The sequence below is a fragment of the Myxine glutinosa genome, chromosome 9, assembly GCF_964187855.1.
Source record: "Myxine glutinosa chromosome 9, kmMyxGlut1.1, whole genome shotgun sequence".
Lineage (NCBI taxonomy): Eukaryota > Metazoa > Chordata > Myxini > Myxiniformes > Myxinidae > Myxine > Myxine glutinosa.
Window position 1 is genome coordinate 4,926,392 of NC_136269.1, and position 22,360 is coordinate 4,948,751.

General features: G+C 48.6%; 1 protein-coding gene across 2 annotated transcripts in view; it reads right to left on the reverse strand.

Moving 5' to 3' along the window:
- Positions 1 to 1,613: 1,613 nt before the first annotated feature.
- The window catches only part of LOC137435666 (uncharacterized), a 123,327-nt gene continuing 102,580 nt past the window's right edge, over positions 1,614 to 22,360 (reverse strand). The window contains exons 3-4 of one of the 2 annotated variants that reach the window (XM_078784073.1): positions 15,585 to 15,695; positions 1,614 to 5,783 (exon numbers count right to left, since the gene is read on the reverse strand). In XM_078784073.1, the coding sequence (XP_078640199.1) occupies positions 2,878 to 5,514 (2,637 nt within the window). In that variant the 5' untranslated portion in view covers positions 5,515 to 5,783; positions 15,585 to 15,695 and the 3' untranslated portion in view covers positions 1,614 to 2,877. The remainder of the gene's footprint in view (positions 5,784 to 15,584; positions 15,696 to 22,360) is intronic. The other variant, XM_078784074.1, reaches the window with a different exon arrangement.

The window sequence follows — 22,360 nt, forward strand, 5'->3', positions numbered from 1 at the left end:
CACCTCCATAATCGGCAAGTTCTGATATCCCACAATACACCTGGGCACACACCCTCTCCAAACCATGTCCTTTCACAAGCATGCCTACTCCACAAAGCACCTCGGTACATATGTTCCTGCAGCCTTATTCACATAGTACATACGCACCCACACCGGTTGAACAACGGCTCCGGAGGGCGACTCGGCTTCTACGCTACCGCACCCCCCACGTTTCTCCACGCACTGCAATATTTCCTGTATTAATTACTTCAAGTACCGGCCGCTACGTAGCCTAACCCGGGCAAGCATGGTTCTCCCATCTGTTCAGTATCGGTCTGTTAATCATTCTGTATTGTCGCATGCTCATTGCAATCTTCACGGCACGCATGACACTTATTCCAACCATAAAGCCATTGTCAGGTGCACGAAAACACGGCATCTCCAAGATGTATTACGTACCCATAACCATAACCACACCACTCTTCTTGAGTCTCCCTGCACCCTCCATTGCAAATGTCATCCATTTAACATGAATAACCTAGAGCTCAATCATAAACATCGGTACAGATGAGAAACTCCACTGCACACTGTACTTAGCGCTTCTTATGGAGCGCAGGATTAAAATTAAATTCAAAGCATACTGTAACAGAAGCTTTCTGGTTGGCACCGGAAATCTGTTTATTTTCCTGAGTCCCCCTGGAACAACCAACAAAACATCAACAACAACAACAACAACAAATTGCAGAAATCAATATTCTTCTGTTCACAAATTACGTACACAATTTCAGTTTCAACCAACAATGTGTTTCCTTTTGTCCTGATTTAAGTCCCTGTCATGTCATTAAATTAACACCCAGTGGGTTTACTCAGCCTGTCATCCTTTCAAGGTTAGCAAATTAAAACAGATGTCTTCATCTTACAAATACAACAATAGCTTGGTCAGTCTCAGCCCATCTTGCCTCTGCAAGAGCTCCACATCCGGACAGGTAGACAACAATCAGTGAGATTCCACATAAACAAATGCAAACATTTGATGAACCAAAATAACAACCGCTAACAATCTGCCCAGGAATTCCTGCTAACACAAGCCACCTCTAATGATCTTCAATTGAAATGCGGAACACTTGCTCTCACCTCAAAACCCCACAGCCTTTCTTGGGAGGTGTGCTCTACCATGCAGCACCATCTCCACCTGGTGCACACCTTCCGCACCTGTGCTCACTCAACACATCCCTCCAACTCAGCCCCCACATGCCACACGACCAAAACCCTCAACCTCCGACATTGTCCACAATGCTGGCATCTCATCAAGCCAGATGCTTCGACGTTCCCCAGTGTCTCCGCGCCGACGCATCTCCGAGATGCATCATGCACCTCATCCACACGGCACAAGCCACACCAATACCGACAGCTGAACACCACAATCATACTGACAGAAACCTACTGTCTAACCAAAAAAATTCGATTTAAATACAAATATGAGATCGCCAATGAGCCTGACGCAAGCAATTCAACGCGATGACGTCATGCCGTCTTTGATCCAGTGCGCACTTTCGTGCTTCCATACAAGTTTTAATATCCAGATATACATGTTGGATCGAGACTTAGAACTTGGGACTCAGAAGACTCAGAGGAAAGGAGCAACGGATATATTTATTAGAACTCGATTACACAAGCTTGCGGGAGCAGGTGTTGCTGGAAGGTTCACATGGAATGACCAACACTACAACAAGATGCTCTGAAATAATTCAATTAAACATTGCTTTATATAAGAAAGACCAGGGGTGGGGTTAGCTCACAAGATACAGAGACAGAATGGGCTCATTGGTCCTCCCACCATAGTCCCATCCTGTTGTTCAGTAATTAAAGGAAGTTCATCCAAGGCCACTCATGGGTTAGCACAGATAAGGAGATGGTCAGCAATATGTGGCAACATGTTTACAACTTTCTGTATAGAAAGCTTGCTTGGGAAAGTACAAAGGGAGTGGACACTCATAAAACTGTCAACTTGCAGGATATTGGCAAAGTCAGGAGAAAGGCAAAGAGATAAGAGTTGCCTCCAAGGCCAGGGAAGGGGAACTAGAGATTGTGCCCACACAAACCAGAGCTCACAGGAAAAGAACTCCTTATTAGGATATTACACATCCTCAATGCACAAGAAAGAACCAAGTATTATAAAAGGAGTACAGCAGTCAGTCAAAACAAAACATATAATTGGTTATACTTGGTAATTGGTAAAGCAGCAAGGATATACAAAAGGGGGAGGGGCATTACAGCTCCCTACATACCGCCCTTTTGGATCTAAGATACAAAGTTATCTACGAGCCAATCGAAGGCCTTTATTTCAAACAAAGCAGAAACAAAACCAATCAGGAAAGTCATTCAACATAACACGCGAAGGCAGCCCAGTTAATATGTCCCGTACCAAAGCACCACACACACTCAGTAGGATGATTCGCGTCTGTATGTGAGTATGCAATGTAAGTCCGTAAAAACAGGATGATCAAATGGCACACAAAATCCACCAAGAGAGGTGGGAGAAACAGTGTAAAGGATTCACTAAACGTAACGTACCGCGCGAATGCAGCCCAGTGAGCATGTCCCGTACCCAGTACCGCACATCGCACTCAGCAGGATGATCCGCGGGTGTGTGGGTGCAAGTGGGTGTAAGTGGATGTATGATGTAAGTCAGGTGTAGATGGGTGTATGAGGTGAGACCGTAGAGGCATGAAGATCGAATAGCGCGCCAAATCCACAACGAAGACATCTGGTTCCACCGGGGTCCACACCCAGGAAGATCTCCGACCCACCCTTTGCCCACAGAGGTGCAGCCGGACTCCCCCCTGACTGGAGCTCGCCCAGGCTTCCCCAGGTGAAATCCTTGTAGATCTCCAGCGCTCAATCGATATTCATGTTCATGAGGTCTCTTACATGCTGGTGATCTGGGGAAGACACAACATCGTCAGTATCAGGTGGCTCAAACCTATGGCCATGAAATAAAGCATAACGGTCCAAAGGTGGGAGAGAAACTTCCTTTGGGTCAAAGTCGAGATCGCCCGAGGCGATGCTGCTTGCATCGCTGTTATCCACGGGCGAATCTCCAAAACAATCAGATTCGGAACTCAGAGTATCTCCACGATCGAGTTCCTCTCCATCCGGGCTTGGGTTTGCAGCTGGGTCCAAATCCCGGACTGGGTCAGTGGCGTTTGACTCACTGTGGGCTTGTGAGACATAAAGGTGAGCTCGTGAAACATAAAGAGGCAAAGCCTGCATTGAAACATAAACATCAGTCGGGGGCCCTTGCATGTGGCCCCCATCATCACTGGTAACATCATCAGTAACAACACTATTCTCAGGTGGCGTAGGCTTGCGGCGTTGGTGGCCACCAATAGTCACGGCCTTGCACATCGAGAAGAAACGAGAGGAGTCCCTTAGGAACGCGTTGACGTCTGCATGTGACGTGTTGGGGCCCAGAGTAAATGGCCTCCTGGCAGCCTGAAATGCTTTGAGGTCCGCAAAAGTGTAATCGACATCATTATCGGTAATATCAACAATGGAAGAACAATCTTCGGAAGCGGAGATCTCATTGTCGCGGCCCAGTGGCTCGTTCGGGTCGTCGTTCCAGGATCCGCGGTCTGCAGTCACGTCGACGGCCAGTGTGTCATCTGGACCCGCGGTCAGCTTTTCGAGCATCACCATGGCCTTTTCTGTTGTCGTCTTCAGTGTCCATCCTGTGGAAAACTTTCTCACACACGCAAGGACTAAAGCCTTGATTATCACACAACAAACCACAATTCCAAGGACTATTGCCAAGGCGGTTAGTACCCACTTTACAATCGTGCCTGTCCACCCTTTGAACCAGTCGGTAAGCCACTGGTGGGAGGCTTCCCGATCCATTCGATCCCTTGTCAATGTATGAGCGCTTTCCCTTAACCTTATAATAGCAGCACTGACGCCCTGTGAGGGGTCAGGAATAAAAGTGCAACATTTACCCTCAATTATCCCACATACCCCTCCTCGTTCTGCCAGTAGCATATCTAACGCAACCCTATTTTGCATAACCATTGTACGCAGGTGGACAACTGTGTCCAACATTTCGTCGTGTGCTGTAGCGGTGGCGTTGGCCACACTTTCTAAGATTAACGCAATTTTGTCAATGCGGTAACTGCTCATGACCGTCCCAGCCCATGGGAAAAAGAAACTAATGGCCTTCTCCCAATCGGCGCCATGTAAGGTGGTGGTGCCGTCGTCGTTCCAATAGGTGCTTCGTGGTGTCCTTATGAGTGCAGGGGTATTATACAAGTGTTGTCGCATTTCCATTTCTGGGAAAACTGATCCTAAATAGCAACTTCCTCCCCAATTATCAGGTAAATACGGGTAAGCTTTGTTCCCGCATACAAACATGGTCCCGTGTGGAGCCACTAAATGAGTGATCATGCAAGAGCGAAGGTCTGCGATAGTGTTTGTTCCGTTTTCCCCTTCCCAAGCCAACTGGAGGTGCGTGAGATTATGTAAGGGCGAACTCGTAACATTAACTAACAGCATGTGTTTCCCTTCCCTAGGGTCCGCGAGGAGGGTATCTCTACACACAGATTTGCCTACCGTTATTTGGCCCTTTCCTTCAAAGCAGAGGGCCCCCATAGCCGGCTTAACCCAAACCGGCGCCGGACGTTCCTCAAAGTGTCGGGGTTGGATGGGGGGCGAGTACTGGAAAACTCGTTTACACGCGGTTCCGTCAGAACCTTGGCTTGTCAGGGTTGTACTAAGGCATTTGGTGTCTAGTGGCTTTGAGCACAAATCATTGAGTGATAGGGGTAACGCTACCATTGGTATTCCTGCTGTGCTGGTGCGGGGAAGGTGCATACACATCCAACACCGTGTCCTATTCTGTAATGTGGCCATATGCCGTGCGACCTTCCAGTATGTGTTCTCCTCTGGTTTCCTTCTTACTTTCTGGGCAGGCGGGGTTTTAATGACGTAAGCGGCGCAACTAGGTCGAAGGTAAGATGCAGTTCCATTTGGGATTGTCGTGCGAGGGGGCCATATTCCACATTCAAGAATCATTGTTGTATCCGGGCCAATGGGGGTATAATGCAACATGAGGGTAGTATTCTCGATGCCCTTGCCCCATCGATATCCTGGGGCATATCGGCTGCTTATGTCCCCATATGTTCCATTTTCCACTTTCCTAACCTTAGTCAGGACTAGGCGTGTTCTTGTCATGCGTGCCTGTGGTGTGTTATTGTGTACCACTATAGCTTCCACCCATCTTACAGATAACCACTTAAAGCTCGTTTCCAAGTTACAGCAATTCACCGCTATTTTGTCTCCCCAGCGAGCCGTTATATACTTGACGGGGTAAAGGGGAAATGCTGAGTAGTTGTCGGGTCCTGGGTACTTGGGGAGGTCCTTTCTCGATAGTTCAAAGTTTAAAAGCCTATCTTGGGCAGGGGGTTTTCGGCAGTTCCCCAGCATTCCCATCATCATGACCGTCATCGCCGCCCTTAGGAGACTGTGGTGCCCTAGATGGTGCATTGTCTTCAGCAGTGTGAGGTGTGGTGTCTTGTGTGGCTTGTGGTGCGGGGATGGACAACTTACAATGGGTGGCGTGGATCCACGAAGGTTTACCCTCACAGAAGACTGCCGTCGGTGTGACCAGTAGCACCTGGAATGGTCCCTTCCACCGTGGCTCCAAAGCAGCCTTGCGGGTGAAGTGCTTTACGAGCACCCAGTCGCCGGCCTGGAAGTCGTGGATGGCGTGGCCTATTGGTTCAGGCAGCGCCTCTCGTACTCGAGCATGAATGCTGCGTGCCACATTGGACAAGCCTATGCAAAATCTCAAAAGCATGTCATCCATTACTGGCAAAGCAAGGGTGGACATGTCTGTTGGTGCTGAAACGGGCAAGCTCATAGGTCGTCCCATTAATATTTCGTGGGGGGAAAGGCCCGTAGTGCGACCCGGGGTGGAACGAATGCTCATCAATGCCAGCGGGAGAGCCTCTGGCCACCTCAAGCCCGGGTCTGCGCAAAGTTTCGCTAGTTTATTCTTTAAAGTCTTATTCGTTCGTTCCACAAGTCCCGAGGACTGTGGGTGGTAAACGCAATGGAAGGATTGTTTAATGCCCAACGCCTTTAGGATGCCCTTAACCACCTGCGCCGTGAAATGGCCCCCTTGATCTGACGAAATTATCTGGGGAATGCCAAATCTGCACATAAAATCCCGCACGAGGCGCTTCACTACTGTCGGAGCATCGGACTTGACGCATGGGTATGCTTCGACCCATTTAGTGAACGTATCTACGATCACCAACACATAGCGAAACGACATGCTTGGTTCCAATTCTGTAAAATCGAACTCGATAGTTGCGAACGGCCCACTAGGCGGGGGCCGTCCCCCGTCATGTGCATGTCTCGGTGGCGCCCCTCTATTGTGTTGCTGGCAGACCACACACGATCGGCACACTTCGGATACAATCCGTGACAGTCCTGGCGCTGCCCAAGTGTAGTTTATCTGTCCCATCACCCCCCTCTGGCACACATGACCATTCTGATGAGCCATGCGTGCCAGCCAAGGCAGTAAGGCCTGGGGTGCTATAGGTTTCCCCTCAAGGGTCCATATTTCCCCTGGCCCCAGGCGTGTTGCCCCTCGCTTGAGCCAGTCCTCGTGTTCGGCCGTCGGTGCAGCGTTTTGCAAATTTATGATATCGTCCTTAGTTGGTGTGGCGGGTGGTCCCGCAGTCGGTATGTCAGCGATCTGTGCGGCTGTCTTCTGTGCTCGTGTCACCATCGGCATGTTGCGTTCAATCTGTTGGTTGGCGGCCTTTCCTGCCGCCTCGTCCGCCCTTGCATTGCCCCGGGCAACGTCAGTGTCCGCCCTTTGGTGGCCACGACACTTAATTACCGCGATAGCGCGGGGAAGTAAAATGCTTCGGAGGAGCCCTTCTACCAACGCGCCATTCTTTATTACTGAACCGGCAGATGTGAGAAAACCTCTCATCTTCCAGATGGCCCCTTTATCGTGGACTACGCCGTGAGCGTAGGCCGAATCTGTGTAAATGTTGACGGCGAGGCCTTCCGCCAAGCTGCACGCTCTGGTCAAGGCGCACAGCTCCGCCTGCTGTGCGGAAAATGTAGGTGGAAGACGCCCGCTTTCTACCGTTTCGCTATCCGAGCACACGGCGTACCCGGACAACAGGGATCCGTCCCATGCGCGCCTAGCTGATCCATCGACATAATATGTACAGTCGGGGTATTCTAAGGGATTGTCCTTTAAATCCGATCGCACCGTGGAGACTAGCTGCACCACATCGGCGCACACATGGGGTTCGCCCTCCTCAGGGGTGGGCATCAGTGAGGCTGGGTTGAGTGTCGTGCAACGTTCGATCGTGATGTTGGCTGCAGTGATCAGTGCGGATTCGTATTGCATTAATCTAGTGTTAGACAAATGCTGTGTGCTTCGCTGTAACAACAGCGAAGTGACGCAATGCGGTACCCGTAGCTTTACTGGGTGTCCCATAACGATGTCCGCTGTTCTTTCTACTGCGTACCTGGCCGCTGCCACGGCTTGCAGGCACACCGGAAACCCTTGTTCGACCGGGTCTAACTTTTTACTAAAGTAGGCTACCGGTCGCTCCTTATCCCCATGGGTCTGTGTCAAAACTGACTGGGCGAAACCTCCCACGGCGTGAGTGTAAAGGGTAAATGGTTTCGCATAATCCGGGAGTCCTAATGACGGTGCCGTGACCAGCGCCTTTTTCAGCCCGTCAAAACATCGCCTCAATTCATCCGTCCATACCAATTCGATCGAGGCGGTTGATTTGGTTGCCTCGTATAGTGGCTTAGCCAGCAGCGCAAAATCAAGTATCCAAGTGCGGCAATATCCCGTCATACCTAGGAAGCGCAGCATTTGCCATTGTGAGCGAGGGCGAAGCAGCTCCATAATAGCGGTCACCCGTCCAGCATCCAATTCTCGTTTTCCGTGCGAAATGGCGTGTCCCAAGTAAGTTACAACCTGCCGCACAAACTGAAGTTTTGGTCTGCCTACTTTGTGGCCTTTGGCCGCCAAGGCCTTTAATAGGGCCAAGGAATCCATTTCGCACGCCTCCTTTGAAGGGGAGCAAATCAACAAATCGTCAACGTATTGCAGCAACACTGACCCTCCCTTCAATTCCACATCTGCCAGGTCGCGGTGTAGCGCCCGGGAAAACAGAGTGGGGCTATCTGAAAACCCCTGAGGTAGTACTGTCCAAGTATACTGGCGCCCCCTATGGGTGAAAGCGAACAAGTATTGTGACTCAGGTGCGATGGGCACAGAGAAAAACGCAGAACAAAGGTCGATAACTGTAAAGTAGGTTGCGTCCGGCGGGATTGACATCATGAGGGTTTCTCCGTTTGGAACTAGTGGGTGTATGCCCTGTATCACCTTGTTCACCTCCCTTAAATCCTGTACAAACCTCCATTTGTCCTTTGACGGCTTTTTTACTGGCAAAATTGGTGTATTACATGGGCTGTTAGTTTCCACGATAATCTTCTGTTCCACTAGGGATTGAATTACTGGTGCTATGCCTACGTCGGCCTCAGGACGTAGCTTATACTGTTTTACATTTGGCAAGCGCATCCCCGGCTGCACTGCTATCACTAGAGGTTTGGCGTCTCGCATCCGTCCAACCTCACCGTCGCTCTTTGGCCATAAATTGTCTGGCACCTCCGCTAGGAGGTAATCTGACTCACCCGGGTCCGTCAGCACTGCCCTCATGGCATAGGTGCCCTTAGGAGGCAACTCTGTTGCTTCGAACACTCCATCCCTCCGTTGTGTCTTAAAGTCAATTGAGAACCCTTCGCCATTTTGGAGCCGTTTCAACGTCTAGCGGCCTCTCTTACTCCGATAACCTTGTAAGGGGACTTCTCGTAACCTCCCCACCATCCAACCTACACTTTCCGGCGGCCACCCCTTGGCAGTAGTGAGGGTAACATGGGCGGCCGCTCCTTCGGGGTATTGGGTCAACGCACGCTGACTCGAGGTTAGGACTGCCTCGATTCCTATTCCCTCACGGCCGATCCATATCCGTGATAAATGTAGAGGCGTGCGCTCGCCCAGCTTTTCCTTAACCTTTTCTCGATAATTCTCGTTGTCGCCCGTTGAATCATAGTACGCAGTGCAATGGGGTGGATTATCTTTTAAAGTTTTTATCGAAATTTGGTGCAGTTGTAGCCAATCTCGCAGAACTGAACTGTCCAAACACACATTATCTATGATATGCGTCCAGGTAGCCAGAGCCCCTTTTTCCATGTGCCACCAATACACGGTGGGGCCGGGCCGAGACAATGCCGTCATTACCAAGTCGCGTTTAGATTCCGCGACGTCTACGAAAACTCCCTCCTCTGTACATGAGATTTGACAGCCCAATCGGCACAACAGGTCCCGTCCCAACAAATTTGTCGGGGCGGTAGTAGTCATCAAGAACGCATGTTTAGCTTCCAGCGGGCCGCATGTTACTCGCACTTCCTCCGAAATAGGAAGCGCTTGGGGTAAACCCGAAACACCCAGTATTTGAACGTTCCTTGCCGTAGGGCGCAAAGAGGGCAATTGCCCCCTGTTAATTGTGCTGCGAGTCGCACCCGTATCTACGAGAAATTCTAATTGTCTTCCCTCCACGTCCAACATCAAGGTCGGTTCCTCTACCGGTGTCATGGTCAAGAGAGGACACTCCTTGGGCGACCCGCCAGCGTCCCGTCAATAGGCCCCTCTATTGTATTGGGGCTGAAACCCCTTACGAGCCTTTGGGCAATCACGTATCCAGTGTCCCATCTGCTTGCAATAATGGCACGGTTCCTGCGGAACCGGTGGTGCGGAGGGCATAGGTCGTCCCTCTACAGCGCCCCTTCCGCCCTGCCGGCGTTCTGGCGGCCCCCAATGTGACTGGTTTACTGGTTGCCACTGCGGCGGGCCCCGAGGCGGGGCCCAGTTCCCCCTTGGTCCGTTCTGCATCCCACTATTGGGGGGTGGTCCAGGGGTTTGGAGAAGGGGTCTTGGTGGATACCAATTTTGGGGAGGGGGCCCTTGCACAGTCCAAGTTTGAGGGTTTTGAGGAGGAGGGGGAAGAGGGGGTGGTATTGTCCATTGCTGTTTTATTTCGTCCATATTAATTAGTCCTAAGTCCTCAGCAGTACAACCTTCGCATAGGTTACCTTCGCGGTGGATCCACTCTCCGTTAGGGAATTGGCCCCTATAGAAAGGCAAACCGCTCCTCCCAAGGTCCTCATAACCCCGGACAGGCCCCCACTTCTGGCACTGTTCACGTAGGTAGTTCTGACTCTGATCCCCCCTTTTACCTTGATTAAATTGAGCCCGTTTCTCCTGGACAAACATTTGCAATATTTCCTCCTTAATATCCTTCTTCTCCTCTAAGGAGGAGCCCGGGCATTGTTCCAGTTTGTCGCATAATTCATTGGTTGTCATTCCTTTCCAGCCGAAAAGGACTAACTGTACCTGTTTCTTTAATGCTGGCCGAAGCCCCTCTATTAAATATTGGTTTACCAATGGGTTGGGTAGTTCGGCCAACAGCATCGGGCCCAGTCCTCCCCAACGCGCGATGGCTCTTTCCAACCTTTCCCGGTAATCCCCAATTGATTCTCCTGTCTTTTGTTTTATGGCCCCAATTTTTCCCCAATCCGGACCTCCTGCTGGCAACAGCGCCTGCTCAATAGCCTCTAGCAGCCGGACCTTTAGTTCATCCCATTGTGCTACTGTTATCTGGTTTGCACCCATCGCCCTTGGGTCTACCATCGGCCACTGTGCTCTTTGCCTAGCCTTATCCCATACCTTAGGTGGGAGCACAGAAGTGCCCATATGGGTTATATCTCGAAAATCACAATCGCCATGGTCGCATGTGATCCAGTTCGCTATAGTCGGAGCTATCTGTCTTGGGTCCTCGATAAGCAAATGTTGGATCCTTTCCCGCATTACTGTTAGAGCGGATTCTTTCCATGGTACCCTTTCTCGAACCCCATGACCTTGAGCATCAATTCCGATAACTTGTAAGGGGCACAATTTTCCTCCCTCTGTTAATCCAGAACTTTTCTTCAGTGGAGGGTATAAACTAGACATTCCGGTGGTTCGGGGGGTCTCGTTCCCATTACAACCTACCAGCGAGGGGTATAACCCGTCCTGTCCTATCGGTGGCGGGAACCCTGCAATGTCGGTCCCGTCATCTATCCCGTTAGCCCCGAGTTGGGCAAACGGCCTTCCCTGGCTCGGGTGGTTCTGGGGTATCTGGGGCGCGATGGTAGCGGGGTTATAGGGAGGTGGTGGCGGGGGCGCAGAAAGGATAGGTGGTGCCTGAAACCCCGGGACAGGGCTTAGGTCTGGGGCTGGGGAGGGTAGATTGGTCGCTACCTCCCCTCCCGCGGGGTCTGGGTTTTCAACGAGCGACATCAGTCGCGCGTTGGCCTGCTTTTCTATTTCCTTAAGCGCTTCATCCTGCACCTTATTCGCCTGTTTCCTCAGACCCTTAAGTTTTGTTACCTCACCAGCCAAGCTGGCCTGTTTCGACTTTGCGTGTCGCTTCATCGCTTCTTCCTTCCACCAGCCAAAGACTTTCCAATAGTCCGGCGGGAAGTGTTTCGTGGCCTGTTCAAACTTTTCTAATGTCTCATACAACACGTCCAATTTTTCCAGCGCAAAAGACCCTCCTTCGGGCCACGGTTCTCCTAAATCCTTCGTCAGCGCAACCCATGACTTCCCTGGTCTCACAGCATCATAGCCATACCTCCGAAACATGAAAAATGCTGGGGTATTTCTAAGCGGTTCACCTGCCTTTACTGTCTTATTACCCATACTGTTACCCATCCTAGGAAAATTTAGTTTACCGACGTAGCCTTGTACTCGTGAGGATCTCCCGCCTCGCGGCACAGCCGACTACCTAACTCTGAGGGGCTCGCAGCCTTGTACCCGTGAGGATCGCCCGTCTCGCATTACAGCCGCGCTACCTACTCTCCTGAGAGGATCGCCCGCCTACTCAGCCGTCTATCCTACCCTCACTGCACTTTCCTGGCGTCCTACGCCCGTGTAATACTTCTAACTTCCTTATAATTCCAAAGTCTCCCGGGTAGGGCTCGGATCGGGACGCCGCCCTTTCCTTACCCTCACAACCCCGAGATTTATTACTCCTTACCCACAGGCGCCCAACGTGGGGCACTTTCCCTTACGTAACGTTACCCTGACGAGTCCATAAACAGTCAGTTGCTCCGGGACCCAAGCGGTCCGTAATTAAATTTAGGTTCGAGGATCAGGTCTGAGCAGGGAACGGAACAAACGGCAACTGAGCAAGAGAGAGTGGGTTACAATTTGGACTGACCCCCAGGCTAAAAATGAAAAACAAAAGAAAACCACAGCTCACCTGACCCGGATCAATTGCCAGCTGGTCTCTCACCACTCACTTGCCTGGGACCGCGTCCCGGACTGCACAGACTGATCCCACCGCTGCCACCAGTTGTTGACTTTCCCATCTTCCACCAGAACTTGGGACTCAGAAGACTCAGAGGAAAGGAGCAACGGATATATTTATTAGAACTCGATTACACAAGCTTGCGGGAGCAGGTGTTGCTGGAAGGTTCACATGGAATGACCAACACTACAACAAGATGCTCTGAAATAATTCAATTAAACATTGCTTTATATAAGAAAGACCAGGGGTGGGGTTAGCTCACAAGATACAGAGACAGAATGGGCTCATTGGTCCTCCCACCATAGTCCCATCCTGTTGTTCAGTAATTAAAGGAAGTTCATCCAAGGCCACTCATGGGTTAGCACAGATAAGGAGATGGTCAGCAATATGTGGCAACATGTTTACAACTTTCTGTATAGAAAGCTTGCTTGGGAAAGTACAAAGGGAGTGGACACTCATAAAACTGTCAACTTGCAGGATATTGGCAAAGTCAGGAGAAAGGCAAAGAGATAAGAGTTGCCTCCAAGGCCAGGGAAGGGGAACTAGAGATTGTGCCCACACAAACCAGAGCTCACAGGAAAAGAACTCCTTATTAGGATATTACACATCCTCAATGCACAAGAAAGAACCAAGTATTATAAAAGGAGTACAGCAGTCAGTCAAAACAAAACATATAATTGGTTATACTTGGTAATTGGTAAAGCAGCAAGGATATACAAAAGGGGGAGGGGCATTACAGCTCCCTACATACATTCATTCATTCATTCATAATTATATACCAGTGAGTCTTTCAGACGTTGCGCGATTATATAACCTCAACCGTCACTCCCATGCCCACCGATGCAACGTATTTCGAATCATTCGTTCCCTTATACATTCTTCATACTACGTGACTGACACTTTGTACTGACACTTTGGCTCGCATTTCAAACCACAGCGCACACCCAGCGTTGTTAACAGTCGTAAAAATCACAGCACAACGACCTGAGTGAGTCGTGTACAACGCCTATCCGACCAACTTGTCACTAACCACATACATTACAGCATAAATTCATGCACACGCGTCTCTTTGTACAATCTTGTTCAACAATCCCCATTCATTCATGTTACGTCTCACACCATTCAAAGGAAAGGGGATTTGAGGACGGGGTGGAAAGGGTGAATTGGGGTGAAAAGGGTGGGGCAGGGAGGGTGGTGCCTGGAGCCCGGGGACAGGGCCCAGGTCTTGGGAGGGTAGGCATCTGGTAACTACCTCCCCTACCATGTGGTCTTGATCCTGAACCAGCGGCATCTGTCGCTGGTTCGCTTGCTTGACTATTCCCTTAATTGTCCTCTGTCCTTGTATAGTCAGGTTCACTATGTTTTTTCGTTCAAAATCATGGTAGATTAGCAAACCTATACATTTTTGGAAACGTTATTACATGGAAAATCTGAAAATCAATGTTTACATTTGCCAATTCCGACCAATTCGGTTCGACCAATTCGACCAATCGACCAATTCCATTCGACCAATTCGACCATTCGACCAATCGTTTCGATCGACCATTCAACCATTCGACCAATTCGATCGATTCGATTCGATTCATCGAATTCGATTCGATCGACCATTCGACCAATTCGATTTGCCAATCAATTTGACCGACCTTTGCTTGTGTGGAACGGACTGTGAAAACGATGCGGACTATATTGTCGGATACGACACACAGGACAGTGATGACGAACTCTAAATGGCATATTCTGTAATCGTGTATGTTTGATGTCATTGACTGCCTGTGTATATTTTGTCATTGACTGCCTGTGTAGATGTGAAGTTATACTGACTGCATGTGTATATATGATTTTGCTGACTGCCTGTGTATGTTTGGTGATATGAATTATTGTGACACATTTTGATGTTATTAACTGCCTGTACAAAATGATAACATGTATTTGATTATGCAACTTATCGCGAATATAAAGACAGTATTTTGCAATTCAAAACCTTTGATTCGTGTCTTACCATTCCCCATAGCACTAATTTGATACTTTCATTGGATTCCTTGTCCCTGAAAATATAGGTTTAGTATATTTTAAAAAGTTTTTAGGGTAATTAGAGGCAGAAATAGAACAAAATATGTATTTTACAGTGGCCATTTTGAAAATCCAAAATGGCCGCCATACAGGTATCTCTCCAAATGTAAACATTGATTTTTAGTTTCCTTATGCTATAACCTTTCCAAAAATGTATAGGTTTGCTAATCTACCATGATTTTGAACGAAATATAATTTATTGACATAGTGAACCTGACTATGTAGCTTCAATACTACAGCTTTAATGCTTCAATTTTCAATATTTCAAGAACCACTCCAATCCTTCCTACCTGTGCTTTTACCTGGCCCCTTGCTGTGAGCCTATTTATTTTCTCTTCAGGTTCACCTGACCTGTTTGTTTCTACCTGGATTTCTGTTTTCCTGTGCTTTATCTGCTTGCTTCCTCTGCCCTTGAAGTTTCAGCACTTCTCCTGCCTGCCAGGCTTCTCTTACCTGGTACCTGCGCTCTTCCTTTTCGGAGTTCATCCGAGCTACCATGAACTGCTCTTCCTTTTCGGAGTTCATCCGAGCTACCATCAACTGCTCTTCCTTTTTGGAGTTATTCCGAACCTCAGAGTTCATCTGAACTACCATCAATTTCTGACCTGATTGTGCAAGGAGCGCCCTCATTTTTCTTATCCAAGGCGTCTAACGCCCCATATAGCGCTTCTAACTTGTCTAATGTAAATGACCCTTCTTACGGCCAAGGATTACTCAGATCCTTGGTTAACTCAGCCCAAGCTTTCCCCGGTTGCACGGAAGCATATCCATGCTTCCTTTTCATATAATATGCCGGGGTATTCTTTAGGGGTTCTCCCTCTTTTCCTAGTTAATTTCCCATCTTCCTTTTTAGGCTGATCCCTCCTGGGTAGTTCTTGGATCGGGATGCCACCCGGTCCTCACTATCCTCTTTCCCCCGGAATCCTTATTACCCATTACCCTCGGGCGCCCTTCTTGCTTGATTCGTTAACCCACTGGTGCTTCGCTTAAATTTGGTTCGGGATACACGCTCAGGCACAGTCGATGGAGGTCCGCCACATCCAAGGGAGGGGAAGAGGCTTTTCAATTTAGGTGTGCAAATATTCTTACCTCTGACAATTGTTGCTGGCGCCAGCCTCCCCCTTCCCGTCCCGAGGAGCCCTCCTCGAACCTGTGGCTGGATGTATCCCACTTCTGACACCATCTGTGGGTCGGTTTTCACTTTATAGGAAAGAAGAGATGAGTTGTAGCAACAGTGGTTTAATAAGAATCAAACAAAACACAATTGCGGAGTATGTCCGAAATGTAGAGCTTATCACGTAACCAGTGCAAGTTCGAGCCACACACTAAAGAAACTCAGCAACAGGCGTGTCTTATATACAGCCAAAGTGAGATAGCAATCTCCGCTAATTTCTGCAAGCTAAGCAATTTCAAACACAACCCTTGTCCTATCCTCTTGAAGTGCTGTGCCAGGGAATAGTATAGGGGAAGGGGAAGACTGTTATTGCAACATTCTTTGAGTTCTTATCTCCCCTTGGCAGATGTTTACCAGGCCCTGGCTCTTACAAGGACAGGGATTGTAAAAGTTATCTCCAAGGGCAGTTTGACCAAAGCATGAACTTTGCAAGAGTAATCATCAGCATTTCTAAAGCAAAAGGCATAATGGACAGCAAAATACATTGAAACTATGTGAGATATATAACAGGCTTAATTCCAATACAGTGAAGAAGCAAGCAATCTTATTAAATGCATTAAACAATGTGGTCAGGAGCCTTCGTGCCATGGCCTGCGGTCACACATACCGAGGCGATTGCGTGTCCCAACCAGTAATCTACTCAAGGCTGGTTTAAAGCGAGCAAGAGTTATCCACATTATTTAATATATACAGCAGTCAACATGCCATGTGACCTAAGTCACATGGGGTATATGGTGTAAAAAACCTTATGCCCGACATATATATATATATATATATATATATATATATATATATATATATAGATATATATATATATATATATATATATATATATATATATATATATATATATATATATATATATATATATACATATATATATATATATATATATATATATATATATATATATATACATATATATATATATATATATATATATATATATATATATACATATATATATATATATATATATATATATATACATATATATATATATATGTATATATATATATATACGTATATATATATATATGTATATATATATATATATATGTATATATATATATATACAGTGGAACCTTGACTTACGAGTGCCCCAACTTACGAGTTTTTCGAGATACGAGCCGTCGCTCGGGCGGTTTATTGCTTTGAGATGCGAGCCGAGATCTGAGTTACGAGCTTTCGCCACCCGGTCACGTGGTTATCTTGCCGTGCAAGTACAGTATCTCTGCCGTATAGCGCTGCATTTTTGTTTTCACGTGTTGGTTATTTTGAGTTTACGCCACCAGCTGGGTTCCGGTCACGTGGTTATCTTGCCGTGCAAGTATAGTATCTCTGCCGTATAGCGCTGCATTTTTGTTTTCGCATGTTGGTTATTTTGAGTTTACGCCACCAGGTGGGTTCCGGTCACGTGGTTATCTTGCCGTGCAAGTACAGTATCTCTGCCGTATAGCGCTGCATTTTTGTTTTCGCATGTTGGTTATTTTGAGTTTACGCCACCAGGTGGGTTCTGGTCACGTGGTTATCTTGCCGTGCAAGTACAGTATCTCTGCCGTCAACTTGTTCAGAGTGCCGGCGATAGCTCGCCTTCTCTTTGTGGAAAACACGGTACTGAGAAGAAGAAGAGGATGATGTGCTTGGATATAAAACACGCAATCGTTGAAAAACATGAGCGAGGTGTCGAGGAGGACGTATATAACGGCAGAGGAGAAGAGCATGCCAGGCCACAACTTGTGGATATAAAACACGCAATCGTCGTGTTTTATATAAAACTTGTGCTTGGATATAAAACACGCAATCGTCGAAAAACATGAGCGAGGTGCCGAGGAGGACGTATATAACGGCAGAGGAGAAGAGCATGCCAGGCCACAACTTGTTCAGAGTGCCGGCGATAGCTCGCCTTCTCTTTGTGGAAAACACGGTACTGAGAAGAAGAAGACGATGATGTGCTTGGATATAAAACACGCAATCGTCGAAAAACATGAGCGAGGTGTCGAGGAGGACGTATATAACGGCAGAGGAGAAGAGCATGCCAGGCCACAACTTGTGGATATAAAACACGCAATCGTCATGTTTTATATAAAACTTGTGCTTGGATATAAAACATGCAATCGTCGAAAAACATGAGCGAGGTGCCGAGGAGGACGTATATAACGGCAGAGGAGAAGAGCATGCCAGGCCACAACTTGTTCAGAGTGCCGGCGATAGCTCGCCTTCTCTTTGTGGAAAACACGGTGAGATCCTTAACATCCAACAACTAATGGGACGCAAACGGGGCGCCCAGTTTAGCGGTACACACATTGATGAATCACCCTGCCTGTGATTCACCCATGACAGGTTATAGCTGGGTCGGGATTCAAACCCAGGCTGGACAGTTTAGACTTTAGAGTCAAGTGTGCGTATCTCCAGTCCAGGCCATCCTGCCAACTTGTATGCTGCATACAGGTGAAATATAAAGCGCGAGATATTTTTATATATACTGTATATTTAAAAAAAAATTGGTGTGGTTTTTGGCGGGCTGGAACGGATTAATAGCATTTCAATGCATTTTAATGGGGAAATTTGATTTGAGAAACGAGCAATTTGAGTTACGAGCTCGGTCACAGAACGAATTAAACTCATAAGTCAAGGTTCCACTGTATATATGTATATATATATATATATATATGTATATATATATATATATATATATAAAGGAGGAGTGTGTGTGTGTGTGTGTGTGTGTGTGTGTGTGTGTGTGTGTGTGTGTGTGTGTGTGTGTGTGTGTGTGTGTGTGTGTGTGTGTGTGTCTGTCTGGATGTCCGCTTATAACTCAAGAACTACACATCGGAGAAAAGTTTTAGACACAGATTCGGAATCAGCATAAAATCCTGGTGGTTATAGGCTACTCTGTATTTTAATATCAATGGTTTAAAAAACCGCACCAGCTGCAATTCCATGGTGTAGTTTGTGGCGGCGCTATTGCCCCTTTCTGATCCCGCGGATGCGCGTACTTACAGTATACTATACGTACATATTTATATTTTTTTAATGTGCTTTTTATTGTATTTTAAATTGTTTTTTAGCTACTTTTATTGTTAATTTATGTACTATTGTATTTATTTTAAATATATATTTTAAGGAAAACAAATGTTTTCACGTCCGTAGGAGTGACGTAAAGTCGCACATAATGACAAAATGCGCGCCATTTTTTAGCGCCAAGAACGAATAAACGGTTGTTGAGATTTTATTCGAATTCAAATTCCATAAAATTTCAACTGTTGGAAACAATAATTATTTCAACTGTTGGAAATTGAAATAATTATTGTTTCCAACAGTTGAAATTTAATGGAATTCGAATTCGAATAAAATCTCAACTTAAAAAAAAAAACGTCGCGTTTTAAAATTATGACGTCAACAGCGTATTTCGGAACGTTAATTTTTCAACTTCATATTTGGAATCAGTACGTCCCAGAGCAACGACAGCACACCTTAAATGTTTAAAAAACCTTCGGGTTTTAAAATTATGACGTCATCAGCGTATTTTGTAACGATAATTTTTCAACTTTGCCGACAATGACTTCCGACTTCCGGGTTCGGAATGCGGGACCAATGCCATTTGACAGGGAATAAAAAATAAATGCGACATTCAATTGACGACAATGACTTCCGACTTGACTCCCCCTCCCCCTCCCCTCCCCTCCCCCTCCCCCTTTCTCCCTCCCCCCTCCCCCTCCCCCCCTTCTCCCTCCCCCCTCCCCCTCCCCCTCCCCCCTTCTCCCTCCCCCCTCCCCCTCACCTCCCCCCTTCTCCCTCCCCCTCCCCCTCCCCCTCACATCACCTCCCCTCCCCCTCCCCCTCACCTCCCCTCCCCCTCCCCCATTTCTCCCTCCCCCCTCTCCCTCCCCCCTCTCCCTCCCCCTCCCCCTCCTCCCCCTCCCCCTCCTCCTCCCCCCTCCCCCTACACTCCCCCCTCCACTCCCCCCTCCACTCCCCCCTCCCCCCTCCCCCTCCCCCTCTCCTCCCCCTCCCCTCCCCCTCCCTTCCCCCCATGGCCCTCCCTTTCCCCCCTACCCCCTCCCCTCTCCTCCCCCCTACCCCCTCCCCTCCCCTTCCCCCTTACTCCTCCCCCTCCCCCTCCTCCTCCCCCTCCCAACCCCCCCTCTTCTCTCCTCTCCTCCTCCCCCTCCCCCTCTTCTCCCCTCCCCCTCCCCCCCTCCCCCCTCCTCCTCCCCCTCCCCATCCCCCCCCTCTTCTCTCCTCCTCCCCCTCCCCTCTTCTCCCCTCCCCCCTCTTCTCCCCTCCCCCTCCCCCTCTGTGGAAGTAGTTGGTGTGGAATTCATGATGCGAAGGAGTGAATGGGGGGAGTGGAACCCATTCACGAAAGTCTGGGGGGGTAGTGTAAAGCCAGGTAGAGGGCATAAGTAAATAGTATGGATATTGAAACCTGTGGTGCGGGTCGTAGAAAGTAGTGCTTTGTTGGGTGCTGTAGTCTGTGGAATGGCAGGGCGTGTGGCTTAATTAGTGTTTATGGTTATTGAGGCACTCCGCCACTGGTAGTTTGTCGGCCAGGTGAGGCCGTAGGTAGGCTCTGGGAGCCCGTTAGGGTAGTTGTTGAGTGGGGCCCGAGGATTCCAAGAGAGGACCCGGGTTGCCCGATGCCAAGGTGGGCATAGAGGGGGTAAGTGCCAGGGAGGGCCTTACCCAGTTCGGTAGTCGCGAGGAGCAGGTAAGCTCGGGTTGCGGCTTCAGTGGCGGAGGTGCGCAGTTAGTTAGACCTGCTGGTAGGGCCACATGACCCAGCCCCAAAATTGTGCGAGGGCACAGCGTGAAAATTTGTGGGAGTGAGACCCAAATTCGGAGGGCACCCACAGTGTGGGCAATGCAAATTCGGGTTCTTAGAACAACATAGATTAAAGAGGCCGATTGGCAGGGTACGACCCCGGGTAGTTTAAATGAGTAAATGTCAGTGGAGTGTTTAGGATGAGAAATCCCTTCGCACCATCCACAGCCAGTCACCAAGGAGGACTAGCTCCACACCGAGGCTCTGTGGACTGTTTGAGTGGTAAGACGCATCATGACATAAGTGAGACATTGTGTTTGTGCCACCCCTTCCTTCCTGGGAGGGATTGGGAGACGAATTTGGAGACAGAGGGGGATATGGGAGACAAGACGTAGAGACGGATTGTAAATACAACGGGGGCTAGGGTAGTGTAGCCAACGGTGGGGGGTACGGACGGTTGGGACGGGCCTGCTCTGCTCGCTCTTCCACGTCCCTCGCACCGCACCAGGCATGGGGGTGCCTGGTCACCTTGTTTTTCATGTGCCACTGTGTGTTTTCCACTTGCTTGTTGTGCCTTGTCTTCCCTCCCCGCCCCAGGACCATTTTGGAGGCTGAACTGTGCAGCAGCATCGCACCTGAGCAGCATCCATTCTGCACCCTTGTTTCACCTGTGCAGCCAAACTGTGCAGCACATTGCTGCCAGTCCTTTTGCTGCACCTTTGCTACATCTGTGCAGTCGACCTGTGCAGCATTTTTGCTGTCACAAACCACCTTGCTGCACCCTGGTCATACTCAAGGACCACAAGCCTTGTAGCCTTGCACCTCTGCTGTGCAGCATCTTGCTGCAAAATCACCTTGCAACTTCAGACCACTTGTTTGAGTGGGACTGATGCCACGCAGTTGGACCACACGAGAGTGGCCCTGCTGGCAATGAAAAATAAAAAGAAAGTGTGCATAATTTTGCTATTGTGTGCTTGGGATGACGAAGATGTGCAAGTTTAGATGGCCCTGATGCTTCAAATGGCCTGTATGCCGGTCAGGGCCAGCTGGTTTTGTTAGCCGCACACAGAAGAAGCAAGAAGCAAGATGCAAGCAGCAAGTGCCATTTATTAGTGTTGTGTGTTCTTTCTCCCCTCCAATTTTCTCTTCCTAAAGTACAGGTCCTGGGTCATAGCATTGTAAATAAAGTTTAAGTTCCGTGCAATGTAAATATAAGAATGTTGCCCACCGGCTCTGTGTGTAGTTTGAAATTCCGAAAATACTCGGGTAGTTGTGGGTGTGAATCTGTTAGATAGCTGCTCAATGCAATAGGAGGGACATATCTAGTGCTAAAAATGTTGCACACATGGGTCAGAGTAAATGCTATGGGGAACCACACCTATGTGTCACATTTAAAAGTAATGTTAAATTTGCATGCCAAGTTCCATTGTTGGGGTCGACTCGGGATGGGTCTGGTGAGAGAGGGGTGTAGTGTTGTGGTTTTGAGAATAAAGGATGACCCCCCCCCCCCCCTCATAGGTAGATGCACCACAACATGTAGCCTCGCGGTAGTTCAGTTATTTATTCGTAAATGTAAGCGTAGTCTCCTTTCCTGTGTTAGTTTTGCATTGAGCAGGCCAGTGAGTAGGCCTCAATTGGGCTAGGATGCCATGTGCTCGGCCTGGAACAAGTCTATCAAGGCCGAAGGGGAGGAGTTGCAGGGGGAGTGGCCGGTAAGCAACGAGCCGCCAATCAGAACTTGAGGGGAGTGGCTCACCACGGCGACGGGAGGAGGGGCATGGAACATTCGGGTAAGGCCAGGGCGGAGCCATAAAACCATGCCCCGGGCCCCCTGCCTCAGTTAAGTTGGAGCCCCTGTGAGAGTCGAGTTGAGTCGGAGCCCTTGTGAGAGTCGGGTTGAGTCGGAGCCCCTGTGAAAGTCGA